A 27,500-nucleotide genomic window follows, 5' to 3' on the forward strand; every position below is an offset into this window, starting at 1 on the left:
TAGAGTTTGCTGCTAGCACTCTGCTAGGCCCGAGTTCGAGTCTCCGACCGGCCAATGAAGAATTAGAGGAATTTATTTCTGGTGATACAAATTAATTTCTCGGTATAGTGTGGTTCGGATTCCACAATAAGCTGTAGGTCCCGTTGCTTGGTAACCAATTGGTTCTTAGCTAGGTAAAATAAGTCTAATCCTTCGGGCCAACTCTAGGAGAGCTGTTAATCAGCTCAGTGGTCTGGTTAAACTAAGGTATACATAACTTTCTCTCTCTCTCTCTCTCTCTCTCTCTCTCTCTCTCTCTCTCTCTCTCTCTCTCTCTCTCTCTCTCTCTCAAATATCTAAGATGCATCCCAGACCATCCAAGACTGGAAGATGCAAAATATACCGGAAGATGCATTAGCAATTCTCTGGTAGACATCAGAGGTGCCTCACACTGAGGGACCTGGGGCAACCCGAACGAACTGTAAGGTCTGTAAGGTAAGGTCTCTCTCTCTCTCTCTCTCTCTCTCTCTCTCTCTCTCTCTCTCTCTCTCTCTCTCTCTCTCTCTCTCGGTATAGTTATGTATTCAGCTCTCTCTCTCTCTCTCTCTCTCTCTCTCTCTCTCTCTCTCTCTCTCTCTCTCTCTCTCAGTACTAAGTATAGTTACGTATTCAAGTCACGTGACCTCACAAGTTCTCCGTCCTCTTCAGAACTCAGTCGACATCAATTTGCCTTTTTGGAAAGCAGCCCCTTCTGAAATTTTCTAAAACGGGCCCACAATTCCTCACTATTATTACTTATCCTTTTTCAGTCTATCTCCATTCTCCCGCAGAATCCAGAACTAATTTATGGAAGAGCATTTGGCATTTCAGAGGCCGAAGAGGGACTGCAAAATTGGTCGTTCTGGACACAATTAATAGCTTCGAAAGAGCAAGGTGCAGAGCAGCCATTGTAGAACATCAGTTTCGAAATGTTCTAGGTTAAAGGAAAAGCGTTTATAGTCGTCTCATCTTTCGCGATACAAATGGTGTTATTATTTTATGAGAATCCTGTTTTATAAACGTCTGGGTAATGCTTTCGCAAGAAGAAGTATAACCAGTCAGCGGGAAGCAGAAAATTGAAAATGTTCTAGGTTAAAGGAAAGGCATTTATAGTAATCTCATCTTTCGCAATACAAATTGCATCATTATTTCAAGAGAACCCTGTTTTGTAAACGTCTGGTTGGTTAATGCCTTCGCAGAAAGAAGTATAACCAGTCAGCGCAGAACAGAAAAGAAAATATCTGTACACTGTTCCAGGACGAAAATGATGTATCGCTGTAAGAGGCAATTTAATTTTGCAAATGTCAAATGCGGTTTTTTTTTTATTTTGGTGAATTTGTTGCCTTGGTGGGGCATTGGTAAGGTTCTCGCCTAATCAGTCGAGATGACCGAGGTTTAAATCCGGCCGCTCAATGGTGGCTTGGGGGTGGCGCCATTGCATAAACCCGGTAGCCCGCCAACCTAGTGGTCTGAAAACTCGAGAGGGTTAGTAAGAATACAGGTACAGCCCTCGGGCTGGGGCGTTAAACAGTGGGCCTAGCGACACCTGGCCACGTGTCTTAGGCAACGGGACTTCTCCCCGACTGGCTGTCGGCCTAGGAGTTCAGCGCCGGCCCTATGAGCCTTGCAAAGCCCAGGAGGACTTTAATGAGCTAAAGACCAAGGTAATTCACTTTCGTTAAGCCTTCCAACCAACAATATTCGAACTCGAAAATTCACACTGAATTTTTGAGGATCCGCTGGTATGTTGTCTGTGCATTTGTTTGGTTTTAAAGATTATGTAATTTTGTAACTCTTGTGGCTAGTTTTTTCTGGGTTTAATTTTCTTTGTGATTTCTGCATTTCATCTGTGGAAAGGGAAATGTTATAGGAAGAGCAAGTCACATATCGCTGAATTACTACAAGTAAAGAAAGTTATAAATATATATATACACATACATACATACTGTAATGTATACATATGCAGGTGTGTATATAAGCTAAATATGAAACTGGAAAAAAGCAAGGTTGATTAACATAAAGACAAAATCATTCGTAGTTCATAAATATATGTCTTGATTTTCAGTACACTCCCAATATATAAAGGAAAAAAATAACAGCACAATGAAACTCCTGATAAGATCATGAGCCATTTTACCAAATGCAGTAGCAAGGGAAAAAAAAGAGACAGTATTTATTTTCGTTATGATATCTATATTAATGTTTATGAGCTGTTGCCATTCCATCAGGAATTCTTTAGAACGCAAGCATTTTACGTCATCATCATCATCGTCATCATTTTTTCTGCTGTAACGCCAGATCATTCTTATCCAAACAATATCCTAGTTCAGAATTTAGTTAGAACAACGAATAGATTAGATATCTGAACTGCACTAATAAGGATATTAAAATACTAATCAATTCTGACTTGATTAATATTTAATCAGCCCCCACAGCTAATGACTCCATCCCCTAATGGCTCCATTACCTAATTGCTTCATTCCCTAATGGCTCCATTCCCTAAAGGCTCCTTTCCCAAATGATTCTATCCCCTAATGGCTCCTTTCCTCATGGTTCCATTCCCTAATGGCTCCATCCCCTAATTGTTCCATTTCTTAATGGCTCCATCTCCTAATGGTCCCATTCCCTAATGGCTCCATCCCATAATGGCTCCATCCCCTAATGGCTCCATTCCCTAATGGATCCATTCCCTTGCTCCATTCCCTAATTGCTCCATCCCCTAATGGCTCCATCCCTAATGGCTTCCATCACCTAATGGCTCCATTCCCTAATGACTCCATTCCCTAATGGCTCCATTCCCTAATTGCTCCATCCCCTAATGGCTCCATTCTCTATTGGTTTCATCCATTAATGGCTTCATTCCATAATGGCTCCATTCCCTGGTATCTCCATCCCCTAATGGCTCCATCCCCTAATTGCTCCATCCCCTAATTGCTCCATTCCCTAATGGCTCCATTCCATATTGGTTCCATCCCCTAATGGCCCCATTCCCTATTTGCTCCATCCCCTGATGGCTCCATCCCCTAATGGGGACTTCAGCCTGAGGATCCAACCCGTCCTGCTGTCGGACGACGGCATGTTCCAGTGCCAGGTCTCGGCAGGAGAGGGCATCCCTGGCATAAGGTCGCCCGCTGCCCGGCTCACTGTGTACATGCCCCCCGATCCGCCAGTCGTCGAGCCCTCGGAAGTCACCACGACGGCGGGGATGACCATCCACATCAACTGCACGAGTTCCGGAGGGCGGCCTGCTCCTGAGGTAAGGGGTTGTAGGCTTTGTGTAGTGGGGTAGGTTGGGTGGGGGAAGAGGAGTAAGTTTGTTTGTTTTGTTTATTTTGTTTGTGGGGAAGAGGAGATGTAGGTAAGTTTTTTTTTTGTTTTGTTTATTTTGTTTGTGGGGAAGAGGAGGTATAGGTCAGTTTTTTTTTTGTGGGGGGGAAGGTTAAATTTCTTTATGTGACCCGTTACTCTTCATTTGAATACTCGTTCAGCTTTTATTGTTCTTTGATGGTTTAAGTTTATTTGATTTGTGAATGTTTGGGTCCGATGATATGTATATATATATATATAATTATATATATATATATATATATATATATATATATATATATATATATATATATATATATATATATATATATATATATATATATATATATATATATATATATATATATATATATATATATATATATATATATATATATATATATATATATATATATATATATATATATATATATATATATATATAATATATATATATCACATCACCGTGATTCATATATAATATATATATAAAGCATAAAAACACCTTTAAAAATGACCTCCAATTCACTCATCCTTCTCGGAAATAATTTGGGCTTTTGATAGAAATATAAGCGGTTTCGGGTCTTGCTTCCATTTTGAATATGAAATACAACGTGACAAGATGATGCCCGGGTCTTGGGATGGAGAATCGAATCCACAATTTATTTTGGCCGAGAGAATCAGGACTACCCTCCCTCCCCATTTTATTTTTTTGACACAGGGGGTAACGTTTTTAGAGATTTTCCCAAAGAGGAGGATGAAAGATGGAGATAAATTGAGGAGGAATGCGAAGGTTTAAGGTTATTGCTTACTCGTACAAGGTGGCAATAAACAGGATAATGGTTCGTTATTTTAATTTTTATACATACATACTACCATATAAATATATATATATATATATATATATATATATATATATATATATATATATATATATATATATATTAAATATATATATATATATATATATATATATATATATATATCAAAATATGATATATATATATTACTAAAAGGATCATCCTTCAAACTGGATGGTAATTTGGGTTTTTATTCAAAATAGCGAAGGTTTCAACATCTTGAACATAAGGCATTATAATAGACGTACAACAGTTGACAAACACTGATGGGAAAATGATCTTGGGATGGAGTTTTCTGTACAGGAACACCAATCAAAACATCTTATTTTGTAGAGAACGCCTTCATAACTTGCGCCAACAACACGATGGCCCTTCCTCCCCAAACGGCTTTTTTTTGACAGGGGATCTAGAAAAATATATTTTTAGAGATTTTCCCAAAGCAAGGAAACGAAGAAAAAACGAAGAGAACGATAAAAACGGACATCTGAACCAGGGATCAGAGAAAGACCAAGGTCAAGAGAGGGTTTCACACAGGAAGAGCTAGTTATTGCTTAAAAGTACCCAGCACACAGATATAAATACAGCCGCAATTGTAATACAGGATAATGGGACTGTTTGTCCAAGAAATTTTGTAACTTTTTAATAAAAACTCCATTAAATACCATCCAGTTTGAATGAGGTCCTTTTAGTAATTCTACTAATGCACAGAACAATTGTGTATGTGATAAATGTTAATATATATATATATATATATATATATATATATATATATATATATATATATATATATATATATATATATATATAAATTTCTGACTCACATCAGGATCGAACCCGTGTCTTTCAAGACTGCTGCCAACCGCTGCTTGTTTGGCAGCGGTCTCGTCTTTCAATCGAAAGACCTGGGTTCGATCCTGATGTGAGTCATAAATTTATTTCTGTTCTACACGTAATTGTGCTGATTATTTCTATATATATATATATATATATATATATATTATATATATATATATATATATATATATATATATATATATATATATATATATATATATATATATATATATATATATATATATATATATATATATATATATATATATCAACCACTTAAGGTCAGTATTTCACAAATTAATTTTCATGTGGAATATTTTTTATTATATTTAGACAAGTTATCGAAGGATTTCTTTGAGGTTTTTCTGCATTTTAAACATTAAATGTAAAAAAAAATTACAGATCAGTTTTATCTTTTTTCCAAATATTTTTCTGATTTGTTTTGTATCTTTTAGTGGATTAGAATTATTGAGAATTTGTTGGGGAATTTTTCTGTTATTTCACCATAATTAGAATCCAGGTGAAGCGTATGTTAGCATTTGGGTCTTTATTGAGTACTTTGGTACTGTTATAAAAATGAAAAATTTAATTGATCATTCTTTAGCAAAAATACAGGAATAGTTTGTCGCAATATAAGATGTTTGACTAAATTGTTATAGAACTAAAATTTCAAGATTCACAAATGTATATTACTTTGAATTTATTTTTGCATTTTTAAAATATTTTGTCATAACTAAACAAAGAGTTCGTTACTCATAGACTTTATGTGTAAAACACAAACACACACACACACAGAGTTGGCCAGGAAAGGTCAATCTTTATAATATTGTTTATTATTATGGTTACTATAAACTCTCTCTTTTAGGTCAAGACTGTCCACATTTTCTTTGCCCTGTGTGTGTGTGTGTGTGTATGTGTGTGTGTGTGTGTGTTTTGTATGACCTTTTGGAATTTGGAATATACTAAAAGACTATTAATATTATCCATATTATTATCATAATTCGATACAGTAGTTTAAAACTGAATGATCCATTATAACTAAATGAGATAAAACTAACAATAAATATTAGTATTATCATAATTCGATACAGTAATATAAAAGTGTAAATGCTCCATTATATCTAAATCAGTCAAAGTTAATATAAAGCATTATAAGACAACGAACGCCCCTTAAAACATGGATATTAATATTATCAATATTTTCATTCTAATTTTGTATAGTGGTATAAAGCTCTAAATGTACCATTATAACTGAGTCAGATAAAGCTAATATTAAGCATTATAAGACATCGAATGCCCATTAAAACATTAATATTATCAATATTTTTATTATAATTTTGTATAGTATTAAAGATATTATAATATTTTTATAAGACATATAATTTTATTTTTATTATAATTTTGTATAGTAGTATAAAACTCTGAATACTACATTATAACCAAATCAGATAAAACTAACAATAATTATTACAGGACATCAGACGCTCCTTAAAACAGGAATAATAATATAATCAGTATTATCATAATTCGATACAGCAATATAAAACTTGAAATGCTCCAGTACATCTAAATCAGTAACAGTTAATATTAAACATTAAAAGACATCGAGCAGCCCTCGAAACATCTTTTCTGGGAACCGTCACAAAATCGTCTTCAGCCTCAAAGAAGAATTGCGGCGAGAGAATGTCAGACGTAGCCTTTGGGGCCCCAAGAGGAATTTTCCTTTTTTTTTCTTTTCGGGTCGGTTGAATTATTTAAATGTAACCCATAGCTGTAGGCTTCTTAGTCAGAATTCCTTCTCTCACTCTTTTACTTATCTTTGCCCCGCGGGATTTGGGCTTTTATTTCTTTTCTTATTTTTTTTTTTAGTTTGCTTTCTCCTGGTTTCACATTTTATGTTTTATGTCACTGTTTGATTGGATTTTATTATTTTTTTCTGCTTTGAGTTTTCCGTAAAATAAAACTATTGTGCCGGCTTTGTCTGTCCGTCAGCACTTTTTGTGTCCCCCCTCATATCTTAAAAACTACTGAGGCTAAGAGGGCTGCAAATTGGTATATTGATCATCCACCGTGCAATCATCAAACATACCAAATTGCAGCCCTCCAGCCTCAGTGGTTTGTATTTTATTTAAGGTTAAATTTAGCCATAATCGTGCTTCTGGCAACGATATAGGCTAGACCACCACCGGGCCATTGTTAAAGTTTCATGGTCCGTGGCTCATACAGTATTATACCTAGACTACCGAAAGATAGACCTATTTTCGGTGGCCTTGACTATACGCTGTAGCGGCTGTACAGAAAACTCGATTGCGCCGAAGAAACTTCGGCCCATTTGTTACTTGTTTTGTATTGTCACATTTATATCATGTATTACTGTTTGTTGTTTACAATATGTTTATTTTGCTCCCTTTCTGAACCTTTTCGTTATTTATTTTTTACTTGTTTTCTCTGATTTCTTCCCTTTTTTTTTTGTTTCATTTGCTCCTCTTCCTGCTTTTATCCTCCGTATAATATTTTCCAGTCATTATCTTTCTTGTTATCTTGATTGTACTTTATATTTCTTCACCCATACTTTCTCCCTTACCCACTTCCTCACTGAATTTTATTTTTTCGTTTTTCACTGTTATTCATTATTATTTATTTTCACTTCCTTCTCTTCACCATCCACTGCCTTTCTTTTATCCACTTTCTCCCATCGTCTCTTTATCAACCTTTTAGTCTCCTCACTTCACTCATTTGCTTCTTACTTCTCAAAACATTTCTCCACTTGCAAATGTCATTCCTCTCCAACTTCGCGTCCATTCTCACCCCTCCCATTCTCCCGCCATCCCCCTCCTCCTACCCTCCCCAATTTATTTACCATTCCCCTCCCCTCCCCCCATTCATTCTCCCTCACATCGCCTTCCTTTCTTCCTGCGCCTCGTAATTCATCACAGTGACAACGTGTATGAAGGATGCTATCACTTTCGGATTCACACGACGAAGGGGAAAAACGAAGGAGCTCTCCTCACTCCTTGTGGGCTCCCCTGGGAGAACGGGCCCCTGGTCCTAGGTGTTGGAGTGTTGGTGGATCCCTCAGGGTCTTTGTGGGTTGGTGGCACCCCATCGGGAATGGGGACTAGGTCTAGGTCTTGGTTGGTTGGTGGTCACCCTGAGACTTGGGGCTGATAGGTATGGTCTAGGTCTAGGGTCATGGGGAGTTGGTGGTCGGAATTTGAGGGTCCTCGGGTGTCTAGCCTGGCTTCAGGGATCCTGGGGACTGGCTGGGGATTGGTGGGTGTCTGGTTTGGTGGCTGGGGATCGGGGGGAGTTATTGTAAAGGAATGACAGGCGTTGAAAATCTTAGTTATTGGTTCTCCATTTCTCGTGGAGGCCGCAGTTCTTCTTCTTCTTCTTCTTTCGCTATCTGTTGTGTGATGAGAGCTTTTGTTGTGTGCCTGTGCGTGTTTTCTTCTGGTTGTATGGACTGGTTAAAGATTGGTTTTTGTTTGTCGTGCCGTTTGTTTATCGTTGTCTGGTGCGCGTTGCGTGTTTTGTCGTAGTATTTTCATCATTATTTCTTGTGTAGGGTTGTCTTGTTTAGTTAGTCAATGGTATTATGAGCCTAATATCATTATAACCATTGATGTTGCCATGAAAGTCCTCTAGCATATCTTAATCGTCACCATCATCATAATTTTCTTTTTTTTTATAAGTAAATTATCGTAATCATAATTAGCATAAAGATCATTGATAATGTTACTAAAGTCTCGTAATGCGAATATGGTGACGTTGAATGTATCTAGTCATTTTGTTGTCAAAATGTATTAAGTTAAGAAGTTAAGAGAGTATTGGGGTTATTCCAATTGCAAATATTAAGGTCTGTGGGCAGGTTTACTGGAGACTGTAAAACTTGCACTAGAGTAATGATGACAATTGATTAAGCTCACTAGAGCTTTATAATTTGATTTTAATATACGTTAAGAGAAAAATTATTGAGTTTCGCTCCTCATGATTATTATTATTATTATTATTATTATATTATTATTATTATTATTATTATTATTATTATTATTATTATTATTATTATTATTATTATTGAAAAAAGCTTCATTACATTTTCTTATTCATTCAGTTCCTATTTGCATTTTCTCAAATTACTGATACGCCGATGTATTTTCACAGAGAAAGTAATCCGCTCAAACTGGGCTTAAAAATATTATATATATATATATATATATATATATATATATATATATATATATATATATATATATATATATATATATATATAAATATATATATATATAATATATTTATATATGTATATATGTATATATATATATATATATATATATATATATATATATATATATATATATATATATATATATATATGATATTGATTTGTTGAAATCATTGCCATTTGTAAAGACTGTAAAACTGGGTAATTGAAAAAAATGAAAGAACTAATTGAATTTAGGATTGCAGAGCATGAAGTGACCGACTGTGTCAATAGATTAAATTTGGCAAAATAAAGACTGACAGATGACATTGACCAGGCGTTAATGCATATCTTGGGATCATACCATTCTTTTGCAGATTCTCAATCCCGGCTCTGCTTTTTTTTTTTTTGTACGTTTTGAGATTTTGCTTGCACCTAGTAACTTTCCAAAGACCTTACCCGCAACATAAAAAGAGCGAACAATTGACCCCGTACTGGGGTAGTGCCGTCAGTGCACCTCACGGGTGCACTGTAGGCATTACTAAAGGTTCTTTGCAGCGTCCCTTCGGCCCCAAGCTGCAACCCCTTTCATGCCTTTTACATTGTCTCCATTCATATTCTCTTTCTTCCATCTTACTATCCCACCCTCTCCTAACCATTATTTCATAGTGCAACTGCGAGGTTTTCCTCCTGTTACACCTTTCAAACCTACTTACTCTCAATTTCCTTTCCAGCGCTGAATGACCTCATAGGCTCCAGCGCTTGGCCTTTGGCCTAACATCTATATTCCATTCCATCCCATCCATTTTGTGTAGTCACCTAAGTAGCTGTAAAAATGCAGTCACGTCCAAAAAAGTTTTAGTTACTGCTATTACAGCTTTTCAAAGTGAGGCCGAGAACTTTTTTTTTAATGGCCCTCGTAATCGACTTAATTATTTGCAGTTCACGTAATAATTATAGCAAGATAAAGCCTGTTGTGTTTCTCGTGGGGAATTAACGTGCAGAAGGAAACAGTCCAGGTAGCTCACCTTTAAAATTCGTAAAGATGTGACCTTTCGAAGAGAGAGTATCTTGTCAAGGGTCGAGTCTCCTCGGGTTATTGCTAAGACGGAAAACTTTGATTCAAGTGGGGGTTCTTACTGGAAGTGAGATGGGACCTTATGTTTCAGTAAGCAACAGTCATGTAGTTGAAAATAAGGAAAAAATTTTTTTCAATTCTGAATTTTTTTCGTTTAAAGATAAAGAGAAATCTGATTTTTTATTTCAATAAGACCTTAATATCAGTAAGTCTTATAGTGGAAGATAAGGAGAAACTTAAATTTTTTAATGTCTAACCTTTATTTCAATAAGCAACAGTCATATAGTGCAAGATAAGGGGAAACTTGATTTTTTTTTTCAATGTCTGACCTTATATTTCAATAAGCAACAATCGTATAGTGGAAGATAAGGAGAAACTTGAATTTTTTTTTTTAATATCTGATCTTATATTTCAATAAGCAACAGTCATATAGTGGAAGATAAGGAGAAACTTGAATTTTTTTTAGTGTCTGACCTTATATTTCAATAAGCAACAGTCTTATAGTGGAAGATAAGGAGAAACTTGAATTTTTTTTAATGTCTGACCTTATATTTCAATAAGCAACAGTCGTATAGTGGAAGACAAAGAGAAAGTTGAATTTATTTTCTTTCGATTTTCTTTCTTTCGATATCTGAAGAAGGAAATGCATCGCTGGTAGTACTTTGAAAGCATGCATAAAAGTATTTAATAAGATTTAATTACCTATCCTTCAAAGACACTTTTCCTCCAGTACAGGTGACCTCCGTTTTACCCAGAGGTTAAAAAGAGCAGATTGACTTATTTACTATAAAAAAAATTCCGTGACATCAACAATGGTCTCGACACAAAAACACAAAGCATTCTAACACGGTAATGTTGGCGTTTGTAATATAATACTTAAAATGATGAGGGAAAAGTCTTGGCAAACAGTAAGCACGAAAAGGGATTATGGTTTGTATATCCCCACCCATCCCTCCCCTTCCCACTTTCCATCCCTCTCCACCTCCCCCACAACCCCAATGCCGTGACGTAGAGCTATCGACCAAATAATCTCACACACAATTTGGCCCTCAATGAGTCGTGAGTGAAATTGAATTACGTATGAAATGAACAGGGCAAATACGGACTTGATTCAGCCCAGGACTATGAATTGAGAGTTTTATTTAATCGAATGCTCGCGTTATTTTTTTTATTTATTTTTTTCCGGCACCTGCCGAGTGGCGTTCCCGGGAATATTTCATAGAATTAAAATATCGACGTTTGGAGGGCTGTAATTTGTAATTTTTGAGCTTTCTATTAGTGTAAATGAACGGACATACCGGGAAAACTGAATTCTGTCAAGTATTCATTGAATGTTTTTCCTTGGGCGTTTAAGAAATGCTTTGGATACCATATGCTTCTTTGATTTATGTAGTCGCTTTGTTTTTTATTGATTTTTAATTTTTTTTTTTTTGCTCTTTCTCTTATGGTACTACGCACATACACATGCCATTAGTTACTTGCAAATGCTTTTGTACTCCAGTTTTTTCATTCACAAAACTGTGTTCATTTCACATACAACATATATGCATTCATACAACATATATGTATATGTATATATATATATATATATATATATATATATATATATATATATATATATATATATATATATATATATATATATATATACATATTATTATACATATATATTGTGTGTGTATAAGTAATTTTTTTGCGTGATGGATTAAAAAAGACTGCAACCCGAGGGCGATATTAACCCGAGTTTAATCTGACTTCAAAAGATAAAAAAAAAAAAATAAGTGTCGTCTTGTAATCCTTAAGGCATCGTGCTAGTTTCTGAAGTTTATCCAATGAAATTGAGCTACTATCTCCCACTTTTGTTATTATAAAAAACTAAGAAAATCTAATGAGTAGGAAATTACATAAGTAAATGAAAAACAGGTGATATATAAAAAATCTAAAAATCAGAATGTAGAATGATCTCTCTAGTTAACATAGGCATGACATCTAATGGTTATATTCGCTTGATATATTATTATCAATTTCAACTCACTTTTCTTTCTCTCTCTCTCTCTCTCTCTCTCTCTCTCTCTCTCTCTCTCTCTCTCTCTCTCTCTCTCTCCATCCACAAAGTGTCTTGGCCCTGACACCCACACATCCACACAAAGCTTCTTGCTCTACAACAGTCACACCCCACAAATTGACCTTCTCTCATCATACCCACACACACACACACACACACACACACACACACACACACACACACACACACACACATATCCCTTCTCTTCCACCACACCCATCCACACACTTTCACTAAACCCCTTCCCCACCACACCCACACCCAACATCCACACAAATAGCCCTTCCACCCACCAGACCTACTACAAAAGCTTCTTCCCGCCACCACACCCACACACCCAAACTACCACCCACCCCCTCCCCAACCGCATTCACACCCACACCTTCACACCCATACTCCCACACTAAACCGCTTTCCCACAACACCCACACATCCGCACAATTAGCCCTTCCCCCACACTCACGCATACCCACATACACTCCCACACACCCAGACCGCACCCTCCACACCCACAGATGCACACCCCAACCCTCCACACCTACACCCACACCCGAACCCCCCACAACAAACTCCTACCCTCCATACCCTAACCCTCCACATCCACACCCGCATCTAACCCTCCACACCCACACCCAGCCCTCCACTCCCACACCCACCCATCCCCACACCCACACCCAGCCCTCCACTCCCACACCCAACCCCAACCACACCCACCCTAACCCTCCACCCACACCCAGTCCTCCACTCCCACACACACCCATCCCAACCACCCCAAACCCAACCCTCCACACTCTCCCAACCACACCCATGCCCACACTTCAACCATCCCCACACCCACACAAACCCGCTCTCCTATCCACCGAAGTGCTATGTGTGACATCTTGTACCGATATACCGCACTGAAAGGCTTCCTCCTTCCTCCCTTTCTCCCTCCCTCCCTCACTCCCTTCCTCCCTCCCTTTCTCCCTCGCGACAAGCGAGGTCAAATTGGAAATTCAGTTACCATTGACGCCGACAGAAAAGGTCAGTGTTGGCCCGGATACCAGCCTGTAAAAATCTCCACCCGGCCGGGATCCTCCTCCTGCTAGGCCTATTAGAAATTCTAGACACCGTCCTTTCACTTTTTTTTTTTTATATTTAATGTCAGACGTCTGGTGGCGGTTCGTGTTCCCGGTATTATTTTTTGTATTCTTTATTATTTTTTCTTCCGGATATTTTTGGTGGATGAACACGCGACCTTCTCATCCATCAGGCAGGATGGCGTTGTTTCTTGCGGGGAAATTGTAGCCTTCAGTAAATACAAAGTTGCTTTTTGGCCTTTGGGATTATATGGAAGACCAGGGATGCATTTTTATATTGTAGAGACTGATACATGTATGTATGTCTATATATATATATATATATATATATATATATATATATATATATATATATATATATATATATATATATATATATATATAAAAAATGTGTGTGCATGTGAAAGTTAACGTGTCTTTTTAGTTGTAAAATCTGTAGCTTGCAAAGTGTAAAACTAAAATCTTTCAGATAATTCTGAATTATGTAAATAATGGTCTTGTCATTATGTAGTTATTTCTATTAACAAATGGCTAAATGTTGAGTTTTTACAAAAAATTTTTTCGTATTTAAATAAATAAATAAATAAATATATAAAAAATGCTCGCAATGTCTTGTCATTATGTAGTTATTTCCTATTAACTCGTTAACCATGGTCAAATATAACAACGCATTAAGTTTTTACTGAATAAAATATTCTTTGCATAAATATATATATATATATATATATAATATATGTGTATATGTATATATATATATATAAATATGTATACATATATATGTGTATATGTATACACATATATAAACACACATTATACACACACACACACACATATGTGTGTATATATATATATATATATATATATATATATATATATATATATATATATATATATATATATATATATATATATATATATATATATATATATATATATATGTGTGTGTGTGTGTGTGTGTGTGTGTGTTCAGAAAGTAGTTCAGAAAGAGTAAAGTTTTTTCTTTATAGTAAAAATAAAATTCAGAGGTCAACAGGGGTCAAAAGAGACAGTCGCCTTTTTTTTTTTTTTTTTTTTGTATGGAGCGTGTTCTCCAAGTTCTTGTCTGCAGGGGAAGCGTAACTTTTTGTTTGTCTTTAGACTCCCTCTAGCGTCAACATCCTAAAGGGAACAGGTTTTTTTCTTCTCCCGAGGAAACCAGAAGCTTTTTTTTTCTTCCACCAAGTAGCAATCTCTCTTTGCCTTAGGGGAGGCTCTTCACTTTGTCAAGGTTTATCCTCGGAAACATAATTTATTATTATTATTATTATTATTATTATTATTATTATTATTATTATTATTATTATTATTATTATTATTCATAAAGATCCCATAGGAGCATGAGTCACTAAAATGGTTTTGTATATATATTTTATATTATTTACACTTACACAATTGTGGAATTCTTCTCCATTATTATTATTATATCATTATTATTATTATTATTATTATTATTATTATTATTATTATTATTATTATTATTATTATTATTATTATTATTATGTAAACGATAAACGGTGTCATTAGAAGATAAACGAACATTTAAGATTATAGCTGCAATAATCTCCGTTTGCCGTAGGGGCGACACCACTTTGTAAAGGTTTATCCTTGGAAATATTATTTTTATTACTATTATTATTATTATTTAAAGGAAAAACATTGCTATTAAGAAATCTTCCTTACTTATCTCTGATAACATTTCGACAGATCAAATAACAGAAGACATTATAATCATATACTTGAAATAATAAGTGAATCCTACAATTTTCTCTTGAAAAAAATCAAATGAAAAAGTCTACGGTCTTTACTGCCATAATTTCACTTCCCGCCAGTCTCATTATTCTGTATTTAGCTGGCTTCTATCATACAGGCTCTTTCTCTCGGCCACTTGGTGACAATCCAGTGTCTGACCACGAAAAACTAGGTTAGACAACTCTATCAATTATCAATTATATCAATATATATATATATATATATATATATATATATATATATATATATATATATATATATATATACATCCAAAACATATAACCAGAAACTAAAACCCCGTCCCCGTTTACAAACTCTGCTAAGCACACTCCGATGTTATTCTGGGCAATATTTCCACTCACACTGATCTCACTGGCTGCCAGATTCCCCTGTCGCCTTGCAAAGCCCTTTGCATTAATCCACATTGCATCCGGTGTGTCGACCAGCGTCGAGTCTTTGGGTAATCCTCCCACTGAGTCGATATATTCCTGTCGAGCCTGACCTTGATTTCAAGGCTCTTTTGTTTCGAATAAGTTCAGACCTTGATCTGTTATCGTTCTTTGACGGATTTGAATTTGGGATTGATGTGTGAGATACTTATATTTTCTGTTTGAGTGTTTTATTTTTTTTAATTGGCTTTTGTCTTTTTTTTTGTGTGAGTGTAGGTTTTTCTTTGGTGGGAGGGGGAGACTTTCAAAAAACTTTACCTTATAGAAAAAGGTTTTCTAAACACTCAAAAGTCTTGGAAAGTTTTTAAAATAGCGTTTAACCTCTCATTTTATGATTTCTGATGGAAAATGTTAAGTTTTTTTTTCAATTGGGCTTTGTCTTTTTTGTGTAACTTTTTTCTTGTGAGATGTGGTGGGAGGGGAGAGACTTTCCAAAAAACTTTCCCTTATATAAAAAGGTTTTCTAAACACTCGAGAGGCTTGGAAAGTTTTTAAAATGACGTTTAACCTCTCCTTTTATAATTTCTGAAGTAAAATGTTAAGTTTTTTTTTCAATTGGCTTTTATCTTTTTGTGTATGTGGGGGGTTTGGTGACGTGTAATGGTAGGGGAAACTTTTTCCGAAACACTTTTCGCTGTAGAGAAAGGTTTTGTAAACACTTGAGAGACTTGAAAAGTTTTTGAAAAGGCGTTTTTCCTTTGCTTTTATTGTTTCTTATGTAAAAATATTCAGTCTTGGAATAGCTCTCTCACATACACTGGAGAGGAAAATAATGCATGCCATGAATTTGTCTCCAGAAATGACAGTATTCCGTTATAATGCTTTACGTTCCTGCTTAAGTAATTCTTCAGATATTTACACTGACAAAATAAATACCAGTTTAGTTTATCATGTGATGTGTCTAAAGAGTTTTTCAGAAATGTTCTCACATACACTGGAGAATAAAATTGTAAACATGAATTTATGAGAAATATATATATATAATATATACGTTCCTGTGTGTATATTCATGTATTTACACAGACAAACACTACCATATATATATATATATATATATATATATATATATATATTATATATAATATATATATATATATAATATATATATATATATATATACATATATATATATATATATATATATATATATATATATATATATATATATATATATATATATATATATATATATTTGTGTGTATGTGTGTGTGTGTTTTGTTCATATATATGTGTTGTGTGTTTGGATGTGTATTGTATTGTGTGTTTCGTGTGTGTAAGTAACTATTAGAGTGTGTGATGGAAAAAGTTTATAGAAAATAATACTATAAAGTAATAAGCTTCTGGCCAACTTTGCAGTGATGAGAACTTTGTCACTATTTTCAATCAGATCCCATAAGTTGCAATTAGATCAATATTTGGACCTCGACTGACACACGCGTACACACACACGCACACACACACACCAGCGAGCCTGCTCGCGCGCGCGCACACACGTACAAAGATGAAAAACGTCGCTTGATGTCTCGCTGGTGAATTCACGAACGTTGCAGGATTTGGTTTGATACAGCCCTATTCTCTCTCTCTCTCTCTCTCTCTCTCTCTCTCTCTCTCTCTCTCTCTCTCTCTCTCTCTTGTGTAAGCTGGTACTATATGACGCTTGTTTTCTTGGGGGAGCTTTTTTTCTCAGGAAAACTCTTTTGTGTTGTCATCTGGTGTGTGTGTGTGTGTGTGTGTGTTCGTGTTTGGTGTCACATAAGACCTTTGCCTCTTCTTTTTATCTCTCTCTCTCTCTCTCTCTCTCTCTCTCTCTCTCTCTCTCTCTCTCTCTCTCTCTCTCTCTCTCTCTCTCTCTCTCTCTCTCTGTATCACAGGAACGGCCTCCATTTATGCTCTCGCTTTTTGAAGTTCCTTTTCAAAGAGCGTGGTTAGTCCAAAGGGATGATTTTTTTTTTAACTTTAAGAAAAAGTTTTTTTTTACTCTGGTATAATTAAAGGAAATATATTTCCTGCCTTGTGCAGTCAACTCTTAAATAGCCTGACTGAGTTAAAATGTTAAATAACACATAAGCAAAAACAAAGACAATAAAATTAAAGGGATGGTTTAAAAAAAATTTAAGAAAAACATTTTCTTATTCTATCAGTAATGGAAATATATATATATATATATATATATATATATATATATATATATATATATATATATATATATATATATATATATATATATATATATATATATATTGCCTAGTTCAGTAAACACTTAAACGCCCGGATTTATTTAGAATGTTAAATGACAAAAATCAATCAATAAACAACACAATAACATTAACTCCACTTGCACTTAACTTAGGTTTGCACGAAAGCAGTCAATGTTATTTCAAGGGCCACACTACTGACAAGGGCATCCTAACACCCTTTTGTAGACCAGGCCCGAAGACATCAAGCAGGAAGAAAAGAAACAAGTAAAGAAGGCGCCGAAGTCTCTTCGGCGCAATCGAGTTTTTCTGCACAGCGTATAATAAAGGCCACCGAAAATAGATATATCTTTTGGTGGTATCGGTATAGCGCTGTATGACTCGCTGCTCATGAAACTTTAACCACAACCCGGTGGTGGCCTGTCCTATATCGTTGCCAGACGCACGATCATGGCTAACTTTAACCTTAAACAAAATAAAAACTACTGGGGTTAGGGGGTTGCAATTTGGTATATTTGATGACTGGAGGGTTGATGATCAACATACCAATTTGCAGCCCTCTAGCCTCAGTAGTTTTTAAGATCTGAGGACGGACAGAAAAAGTGAGGACGGACAGACAAAGCCGGCACAATAGTTTTCTTTTACAAAAAAGACTAAAAGGTAGGATTGAGCATATTTACGAAAGTAGAGATAGACTTGCTTCTTGAAAGAAGGATGGGTATAAGAATAAGGGGGAAAACAGATCCAGAAGGAGAATCCCGAAGTTTGGCAGTAGACGGAAAGAACCTTTCAACCCTAGGATGACCGATTTCTTAGATTCATGTGGGAAGAGGTGACCTAATGGGTTTTACGAGTCAGTCTAGCCGGAGGAATGATTCTCTCGTTGAGCTGAACACGAATTAACCCAAGTAATACCTTAAAATATTCACCATTCGCCTTTTCTCATCGTGAGGTCGTATCGCCAGAAAAAATGAGGTTGCTAGCACCTTGCCGCTTGGCTGACACAAGCCGATACCGGTAAACCCCCTCCCCTCAAAAAAAAAATCAAAATAGGACAAACAATAATGAAATTTCCTTCTTGTATATTAATAATATTATTGACCGTCACTTCAGAGATGGAATGGTATAGGAACATGTTAAATAAAATGGGGAAAAAAATGTTAAATAGAAAAACTGTGAATTTAAGGAGTTCTGATTTCTGCAGAATAAACATGACACTCAGAGGATTGCATTTAGATCTGAATGTATCTGTAATAATTCCATGTACACTGATACATTGCAGCTCATATTTGCGCCGTGTAGTTTTGTGTAATGGCCTCATCCACTGATACAGCAGGGGCGTATAATTCAATCCATAACACCAAATGAAACCGAGAGAGAGAGAGAGAGAGAGAGAGAGAGAGAGAGAGAGAGAGAGACTGATTCAATCCCAACAACACCTGCCGTGATTAGACCACCTCTGCGGGCGGCATAAAACAGAATTGGCCCACCCGAAAGAATGGGGACATTTGTGCTGTGATGGGGAGGAAGGTCGTTATCCAAAAGCGAAAGGTTTTTGGGGAAGGGGAGTGAGTGAGGGGGGAGGGGAGGAGGGGGACGTGTTCGGAAATGAATATATCGTTGGGTCAAGCGGGGTCTGGCAGAATGATGATGGTAAACCAAGAAATTTATTCGCGGGAGTTTGATTGGATTCCGCATTGATGAAAACGGGGAGCCGATCTAGGGACTCTGCCCTTCCTGCCTGCTTGTCTGGTTGTTGGTTGGCCCCTGTGGGTGGGTTGGTTGGTAGGTGGCTGGGTGGGTGGTCTTGTTTTGGGATTGCCCCAGTAGCAAGTACACGGGGAATACGATTGGAAAATATAACAGTATTTGACAAGGATGTGTGTGTGTGTGTGTGTGTGATGTGTGATATTGTTTCAGCAACTTTATTTTTCACATTCAGTTTCATATAGCATGATTGATATATGCGAAGGATAATTTGAATAATTATGAATGTTAATTTAATTATTTGATAATTAAAGAGAATAAAGCTGAAGTAAATCATAGCTGGAATATGGAAAGAATGATTGAATATGATTATGGTAAGTGATATGAAGTCCCGTATGAATAATAAAGTTGTACAAATAATTACTGGATTTTATGAAGAATAAACTCTTTACATAATGCAAACCCTCTGTAGAAACTTTTAAATATGCAAAAAAACAAAAAATAAATTTATTCTGCTGAAACGATTTTTATGGTTCCCTCACTTAAACGTTTCTTATCTCTTGGACAAAATCATTTTTTAAAAGATTTTGACGAATTTTATTAGTTCTTTTGAAACTTTGATGATCTTTCCAATGAAGCTGTTTGAAAGTCAGTTTTATTTCCTTCCAATTAAATTTTTTTTTATTCCCGCAGCTGATATTTCATTAATTTTTTCCACTGAATTTTGCCATTATTCTATTGAATTAAGACCTTTTATCATGTATTTGTCAATTAAGCTCGCATTGATAAACATCAGCCTAAGAACTTAAGCATATGTATATATATATCTGCTTCAGTTTAGACACACACACACACACACACACATATATATATATATATATATATATATATATATATATATATGTGTGTGTGTGTGTGTATATATAAATATGCATATGCATATATACAGTATATCTCTCACCTATGAACATAAGCAGCTCTTTCCGACTGTTTTTGGTATTAGTTCACTCAGTGACCCTCTCATTTTAGCTCTTCCCTCGACAAAGAAAAGGCGAAGGGCGTTATGTAATCAACCTCTCCTCACCTGGAGGGTAAAAGAATGGTTTTTTAATACCGGCCGCACTCATTAGTTACATTAATTACTTCTTGATGAAAAAATATGATCTCCTCTTCTCATTCTTATAAAAAAAAAAAACATTTTACGGCTGAAGGGATTTATAATAGGATATTAAGGATTTGAGGATACCCATTTCGGAGTACCATTCTTAATGTATCTTTTAAAATATGGCGAAAGTTTACCGGATACTTGCCGGATATTATATAGGAATTAGCCTGTCTTTCTCCGAAGCAGGTGTGGGAATATATAGGTGAGTTATTTAGCTTACAGAGGAAATTATTGTGGGGGAGTTATATATGGTGATTTCTCTAAGTCGGGGTTGAGGCGGGGGGGGGATATACTGTTGGGGGAGGTCAGAGAGAGGGTGGGTTTGTGCGCCTGCGCCGCAAGTACCAGTTTTGATCATGGAAGTGTTTTGAAAATTGGTATATTTTTATTGCGCCGCAAGTAGCAGTTTTGATCGCGGAAGTGTTTTGAAAATTGGTATATTTTTAATACACCTTAAGTAACAGCTTTGAACACACAAATGTTTAAAAAACTGACCCCATTTAAAAAAAAAACATATCTGTGATCAATACTGTTACTTTCGAAAACGGGCCCAGGATAGAAAGTTTTATGTTAAAGCACACGAATAGAAAGTTATACTTTCCAATTTCCAATTTTTTATCACAGAAATTTTTTGAAAATGGGCCCAGTATAGAAAGTTGTATAAATGGGCACACGGAAATTCGAAAGTACATAGAAAGTTTTGTATTAGAGCACACGGAAATTAGAAAGTACATAAAAGTGTAGCGTATTAGAGCTCATGGAAAATGTAGCATATTGTTAGACACGGAAATTAGAAAGAACTTAGAATGTTGTATATTCTAGCACAAGTATATTGTAAAGTGCTTAGAAAGTTGCATATTACAGCACATACTAAGTAGATAGGAAGTTGCAAATTATAGCACACGGAATTGGAAAGTACTTAAAAAGCTGTATATCAGTAGAAAACTGTATATCATACCAAACCGAAATTGGAAAGTATTTAGAAATCTGCATATTAGAGCACATGAAAATGGAGAAGTACAGTGAATTATGATAAATATATTTCTCGTAAATATCCCTCATAGAAATAGACCACGGAATTCGTAACAAAAAACTTAGGAGGGAGAGAGAGAGAGAGAGAGAGAGAGATTAAAATCACTAATAGCGAAAAGGAGTGTAGAATCTGTGACAACCTCTGACAACGACGTACAGGATAGGAAATCATTACAAGAGAGAGAGAGAGAGAGAGAGAGAGAGAGAGAGAGAGAGAGAGAGAGAGAGAGAGAAAATCAATCACTGACAGCAGAAAGGATTGTAGACTCTGTGACAACGACATTTGGAATAACAAATCATTACCGGAGAGAGAGAGAGAGGGAGATTAAAATCACTGATAGGAGAAAGGATTGTAGACCCTGTGACAACGACATTTGGAATAACACATCATTACTGGAGAGAGAGAGAGAGAGAGAGAGAGAGAGAGAGAGAGAGAGAGAGAGAGAGAGAGAGAGAGAGATTAAAATCACTGACAGTGATGGGAGTGACTAATGATCACCCATCCTACAGCAAGGAGTTGTTGGCATGACAACAGGAAAGGCAAAAGCCACTAAATATAGGAGGAGTAGGATAAGGAGGATGTAAAATGAATACTTAGCTTCTTTGGAATAACGGTGTGGGAAGGATGCGACTTACGGTGTGGTTAATGGGAGGGGAGAATGATGCGTGGGTAGGGATTATTGGTGTGGAAAGTATATGTTGTAGGTGAGATGTAAGGATACGTAGGTTAAGGTTATTAAAGTGGAGATGATATGTATTTTGGTGATGATGGAGTGGGATGAATATGTATATTTGTGGTAGTGGAGTCGGATTGATACATATTATGGGGATATTGGAGTGGGAGGGATGCGTAGGATGAGGAAATTGAAGTGGAAAGGTTATGTATCTCGGGGGGTAATGGAGTGGGATGGATACATGTTTTGGGGATAATGTAGTGGGAATGATACGTATTTTTGGGATAATGGGGTGGGAAGGATATATATATATATATATATATATATATATATATATATATATATATATATATATATATATATATATATATATATATATATATATATATATATATATATTTTTTTTTTTTTTTTTTTTTTTTTTAATTTTTTAGGCAGAACATAGAATGCTACATTGGATTTGAAATAAGTGATTTTGCGTAAAGATTTTCAAATAGTTTTTTCGTATTTTTCACCTCGCTTCAAATCCCTCCATATACGCCATTATGTATACACTAACCCTAGTTTTATACCATCTTTGTCACATCTCATCACTTTTCAACCTTTCCTTCTCATTCTTTCCGTCTTTCTCTCCCAACAAGAACGAGTCAATCTCATTCATAATCAACAACCTCTGTTCACGCTGCGTCCCTAGACATCCAGCTGTCATTTTCCTCACTTACTGTAAGACTCAGATCCTGTCATTTTACTGTCCTATGAGATATTTACTCCTAGACACCCCTTGTCACCCACGTTCACATTTCTATCGTGAATACTAACTCTCAGACCCTCTTCTTTCTGACTTTTATTTATCGCCGTAACTTTATTCTGGCTAACTTTACTCTGGCTAACATTGACATGCAAAGCTCAGTTTCAATGAACACTGCCCAGTTCATTCACTAGACTTTGAAGTTTGTTGTCACTGTTCATCACTGTGTGATGTAGAAGAATTAACCATTTCTCCTTTGCTCACTTGTGATTTTTATTTAGCCTCATAATCTTACTCTTGCTAAAATTGAAATTCAAAGTTCAATTTCAATAAACACTTTCAGATTCGTTTACCAGTCTTTGCAATTTATTGTCATCACTAGTCATCACTGCGTGATCAGCAGGAGTCAGCCATTCATCATTTTGCTCACAGTGCATTCCATATTTTACGAGATTAAATCGTCAGTTGCTCTTTCCCTCTCTGAAGATCCCATCCAAACTATTGCTATATAAATAATAAACATCCCTGAAGGCATAATACACCCTTGTTATGGAATTACAGTTTCCTCTGGATCTCTTCCACCATCTTTCGTTTTCCACAAGGAAAAACACATTTTTAGTTTTCTGTAAAAGAAAACTATTGTGCCTGCTTTGCCTGTCCGTCCGCACTTTATTCTGTCGCACTTTTCTGTCCGCCCTCAGATCTGAAAAACTACTGAGGCTAGAGGGCTGTAAATTGGTATGTTCATCATCCACCCTACAGTCAACAAACAAACCAAATTGCAGCCCTCTGGCCTCAGTGGTTTTTATTTTATTTAAGGTTAAAGTTAGCCATAATCGTGCTTCTGGCAACGATATAGGATAGATCACCACCGGGCCGTGGTTACAGTTTCATGGGCCGCGGCTCATACAGCTTTATACCAAGAGCACCGGAAGATGGATCTATTTTCGGTGGCCTTGATTATACGCTGTAGCGGCTGTACAGAAAACTCGATTGCGCCGAGGAAACTTCGGCGCATTTTTTACTTGTTCTCCTTCAAAATTTATCCTGCTTTCTTCAACTAAGAATATCATCTAATTTGATTTTTCTTCTCTTTTTCTTTCATTCCCCTACATCACTCTGCATCCTTTCTTACAAGTGCTTATTCTAACAGTCTTATTTTCCTCTCAAACCTTCTCCCCAAGGAGAGGTTTCTTTGTCTCTAACAAATTCTATCCCGCTTTCTTCAACCGTGCATATAATCTGATTTGATTTCCGTGCGCTTTCTCTGTCATTCTTTTGCATTAGTCTCTTTCCTACCTTAGAACTGCTATTCAAACATTATCTTTTTTTTTTTTTCCTCACAAGAGCTCTCAAGCCATTTACTTCCACTGATCTTTTTATGCGAGTTCACACCCAGAGCAGTCTGACCTGATATGGCCATCATCCCATGAATAATATATATATATACCTCTGCGCCCTTTTATATATATAGTTAACCCCTATACCGAGTCACGAGTGGACAGTAATTAAAGGTGTATGTGACAAGTAAATACCTACCTGACAAATGGAAGTGAGCGGGAAATAGCGCATAAAAATAAAAGGTAAAAATACGAACTCGCTAAACAAACGCTTCTCAGCGGGTGCCGGCGGATTCACACGTGAAAAATCCTTGTTTAATAAATAACCAGGCAAGAGTTAGATGGGGAAAGGAGAACGGTTGACTGATTGATGTATCAATTATTCAGTTTTCCGTACGATATGTAAATGACCGGGTTGGTAGAAGAGCGTCTGCCGTTCTAGGGAGAATATTGGGATTATTTTTTTCTCCTTCGTTCACATTGTGTGGTGAAATTGATAGACACTGGATTTTCGACCGTGAAAATATGAACGTGACAGACAGACAGACAGACAGACAAATAATCAGTATGTTATATTGTAGTTCATTCTCGATCCTGCAATTGTCATGTTGTCATGGTTTTTTCCTTTGCAGCCTTCACATGTTCAGGAAAAGGCTAAATGCTGTTGTGTATACGTGTGCGCGCGCACACGCATATATACATATGTATATATATATATATATATATATATATATATATATATATATATATATATATATATATATATATATATATATATATATATATATATATATATATAGAGAGAGAGAGAGAGAGAGAGAGAGAGAGAGAGAGAGAGAGAGAGAGAGAGATACATACATGCATATACACAGACACACACACACACACACATATATATATATATATATATATATATATATATATATATATATATATATATATATATATATATATATATATATATATATCTGGGTACGTTACTTATATATTTTTGTCCTCCAAAGTACCACTTACATTAGCATGTGATTCAATATAATTAACATCAGTTCAGAGTACGTTCTGTTTGTGTCTCGCCAGATCTGAAGAGTAACAGTTAGAAAGTAACTCCACGCCTGTTTAACGGATGTGTTCCTTTAAAAGATGAATGAGAACGAAAAACGAGCTTTCTTCATAGCTACACCTGAATGAAGATTCTTGATAAGAAACATTCATTTTTAGTATCTTAAGTGAACGTCGTTTAATTTTTAATACTGGGGCCCAGAGGAAGAACGACGATGTATATGTAGTCCTGAAGAAGGAGGAACATTCAAAGAAATTGTTAAAAAAATATTAAACCTAACCCCTATGGGTAATGAGGAAACCTCCTTTGCGTTGGTTGCATTTGGCTGCCAAAGGGTTTTATATTTTTTAGGCCTTTATAATAATAATAATAATAATAATAATAATAATAATAATAATAATAATAATAATAATAATAATAATAATAATAATAATAACAATATTAAAGGCTTTGTTTCGCATAAAATACACTGGAGTGAATTCTATACATAGAAGTTAACCTACAAAATACTAAAAGTAGATAAAAAAAATTACAAAAAAAAAATAGTTTTAGGCCTTTGCTTTCTTAATATTTCATATTTTTCTAGTAGACCCCCTGGCCTCCGGAAACCTCGCTATTCCCAAGTGACAACAATCCCCTCTTTGCTGATATGACTCTCTGGTAGGCCTATTGGATTTCGTTATGTATGCACACAGAATCCCCGAGTAAGCCTACGGAGATTATTCCCAGGTGCTCTTAATACACCTCGGCGGAAGGGACAGGATTGGTCTTAATAGCACTGGATGGCCTACAAACGACTTTAGCATCAGCCCCCCCCCCTGCTTTCATAGACTTGGCCTGTTTCTGCTTTGTTGGTGTTTATGCCGTCCACATCAGGAGACTTTAGTCGGAAATAGTGTTTACTACCTGTTTGAAACTATTTGTTCACTCGGAGTTACATTATGGTTTGAAAACTGTTCTCAAACTTGGTAAATACTCTAGTACTGTCAGCTGTTTCTAGACTGTTTGAAAACATTGGAAACAGTTGTAAATTGTTGGCTCATTGCTGCATATGAGTTTACAAACTGTTCACAATCACTCTCAGAGAGTCTGCATGCTCTTGTGCAGCTATGAGTCAACAAATTGTTGACTCATTGCTGCATAAGAGTTTGCAAACTGTTCACAAACATCCTCTGAGAATCTGCATGCTCTTGTGCAGCTATGAGTCAACAAATTGTTGACTCATTGCTGCATAAGAGTTTGCAAACTGTTCACAAACACCCTGTGAGAATCTGCAAACTCTTATGCAGCTATGAGTCAACAATTTGCAACTGTTTCCAATGTCTTCAGACAGCCTGGAAACAACTTACAGTGGTATTTACTAAGTTTGAGAATACTACTGTAAGCTGTTCCAGACTGTTTGAAAACATTGGAAACAGTTGTAAATTGTCGACTCATTGCTGCTTAACAGTTTGCAAACTGTTCACAAACACTCTCAGAGAGTCTGCAAACTCTTATGCAGCTATGAGTCAACATTTTGCAACTGTTCCCAATGTTTTCAAACAGCCTGGATATAGCTTATAGTAGTATTTACCAAGTTTGAAATTGTTTGTGAATAGTGTTCAAACTATAATGTAACTCTGAGTGAACAATTTGCAGTTTCCAAACTGTGTTTGCAAACAGTCTTCAAATAGTATTCAAATCTTTGGGAATTTTGTAAAAATGGCGAACTGCTGCGAAACAACTTGTAATAGTATTTAGCAACATTTTGAAACTCTGTGTGAACAGTTTGCAAACAGTTAGGTTAGGCATGTATGAGTGAAAAATTTCTACGCTTATTTCCAAGCAATGTTTGCAATAATAAAAAATAAATTGCAAACATCTTTCCTTGAAAACAGTCTGTATATGGTATGAAAATG

At 35.8% G+C, this 27,500-nt stretch overlaps 1 protein-coding gene across 1 annotated transcript in view; it reads left to right on the top strand.

The window, feature by feature from the left end:
- Positions 1-27,500, top strand: part of LOC136825427 (irregular chiasm C-roughest protein-like) — a 212,039-nt gene that overhangs the window by 48,882 nt on the left and 135,657 nt on the right. The window contains exon 3 of the mRNA XM_067081815.1: positions 3,047-3,274. Coding sequence (XP_066937916.1) covers positions 3,047-3,274 — 228 coding nt within the window. The remainder of the gene's footprint in view (positions 1-3,046; positions 3,275-27,500) is intronic.

Source organism: Macrobrachium rosenbergii, chromosome 37, assembly GCF_040412425.1.
Source record: "Macrobrachium rosenbergii isolate ZJJX-2024 chromosome 37, ASM4041242v1, whole genome shotgun sequence".
Lineage (NCBI taxonomy): Eukaryota > Metazoa > Arthropoda > Malacostraca > Decapoda > Palaemonidae > Macrobrachium > Macrobrachium rosenbergii.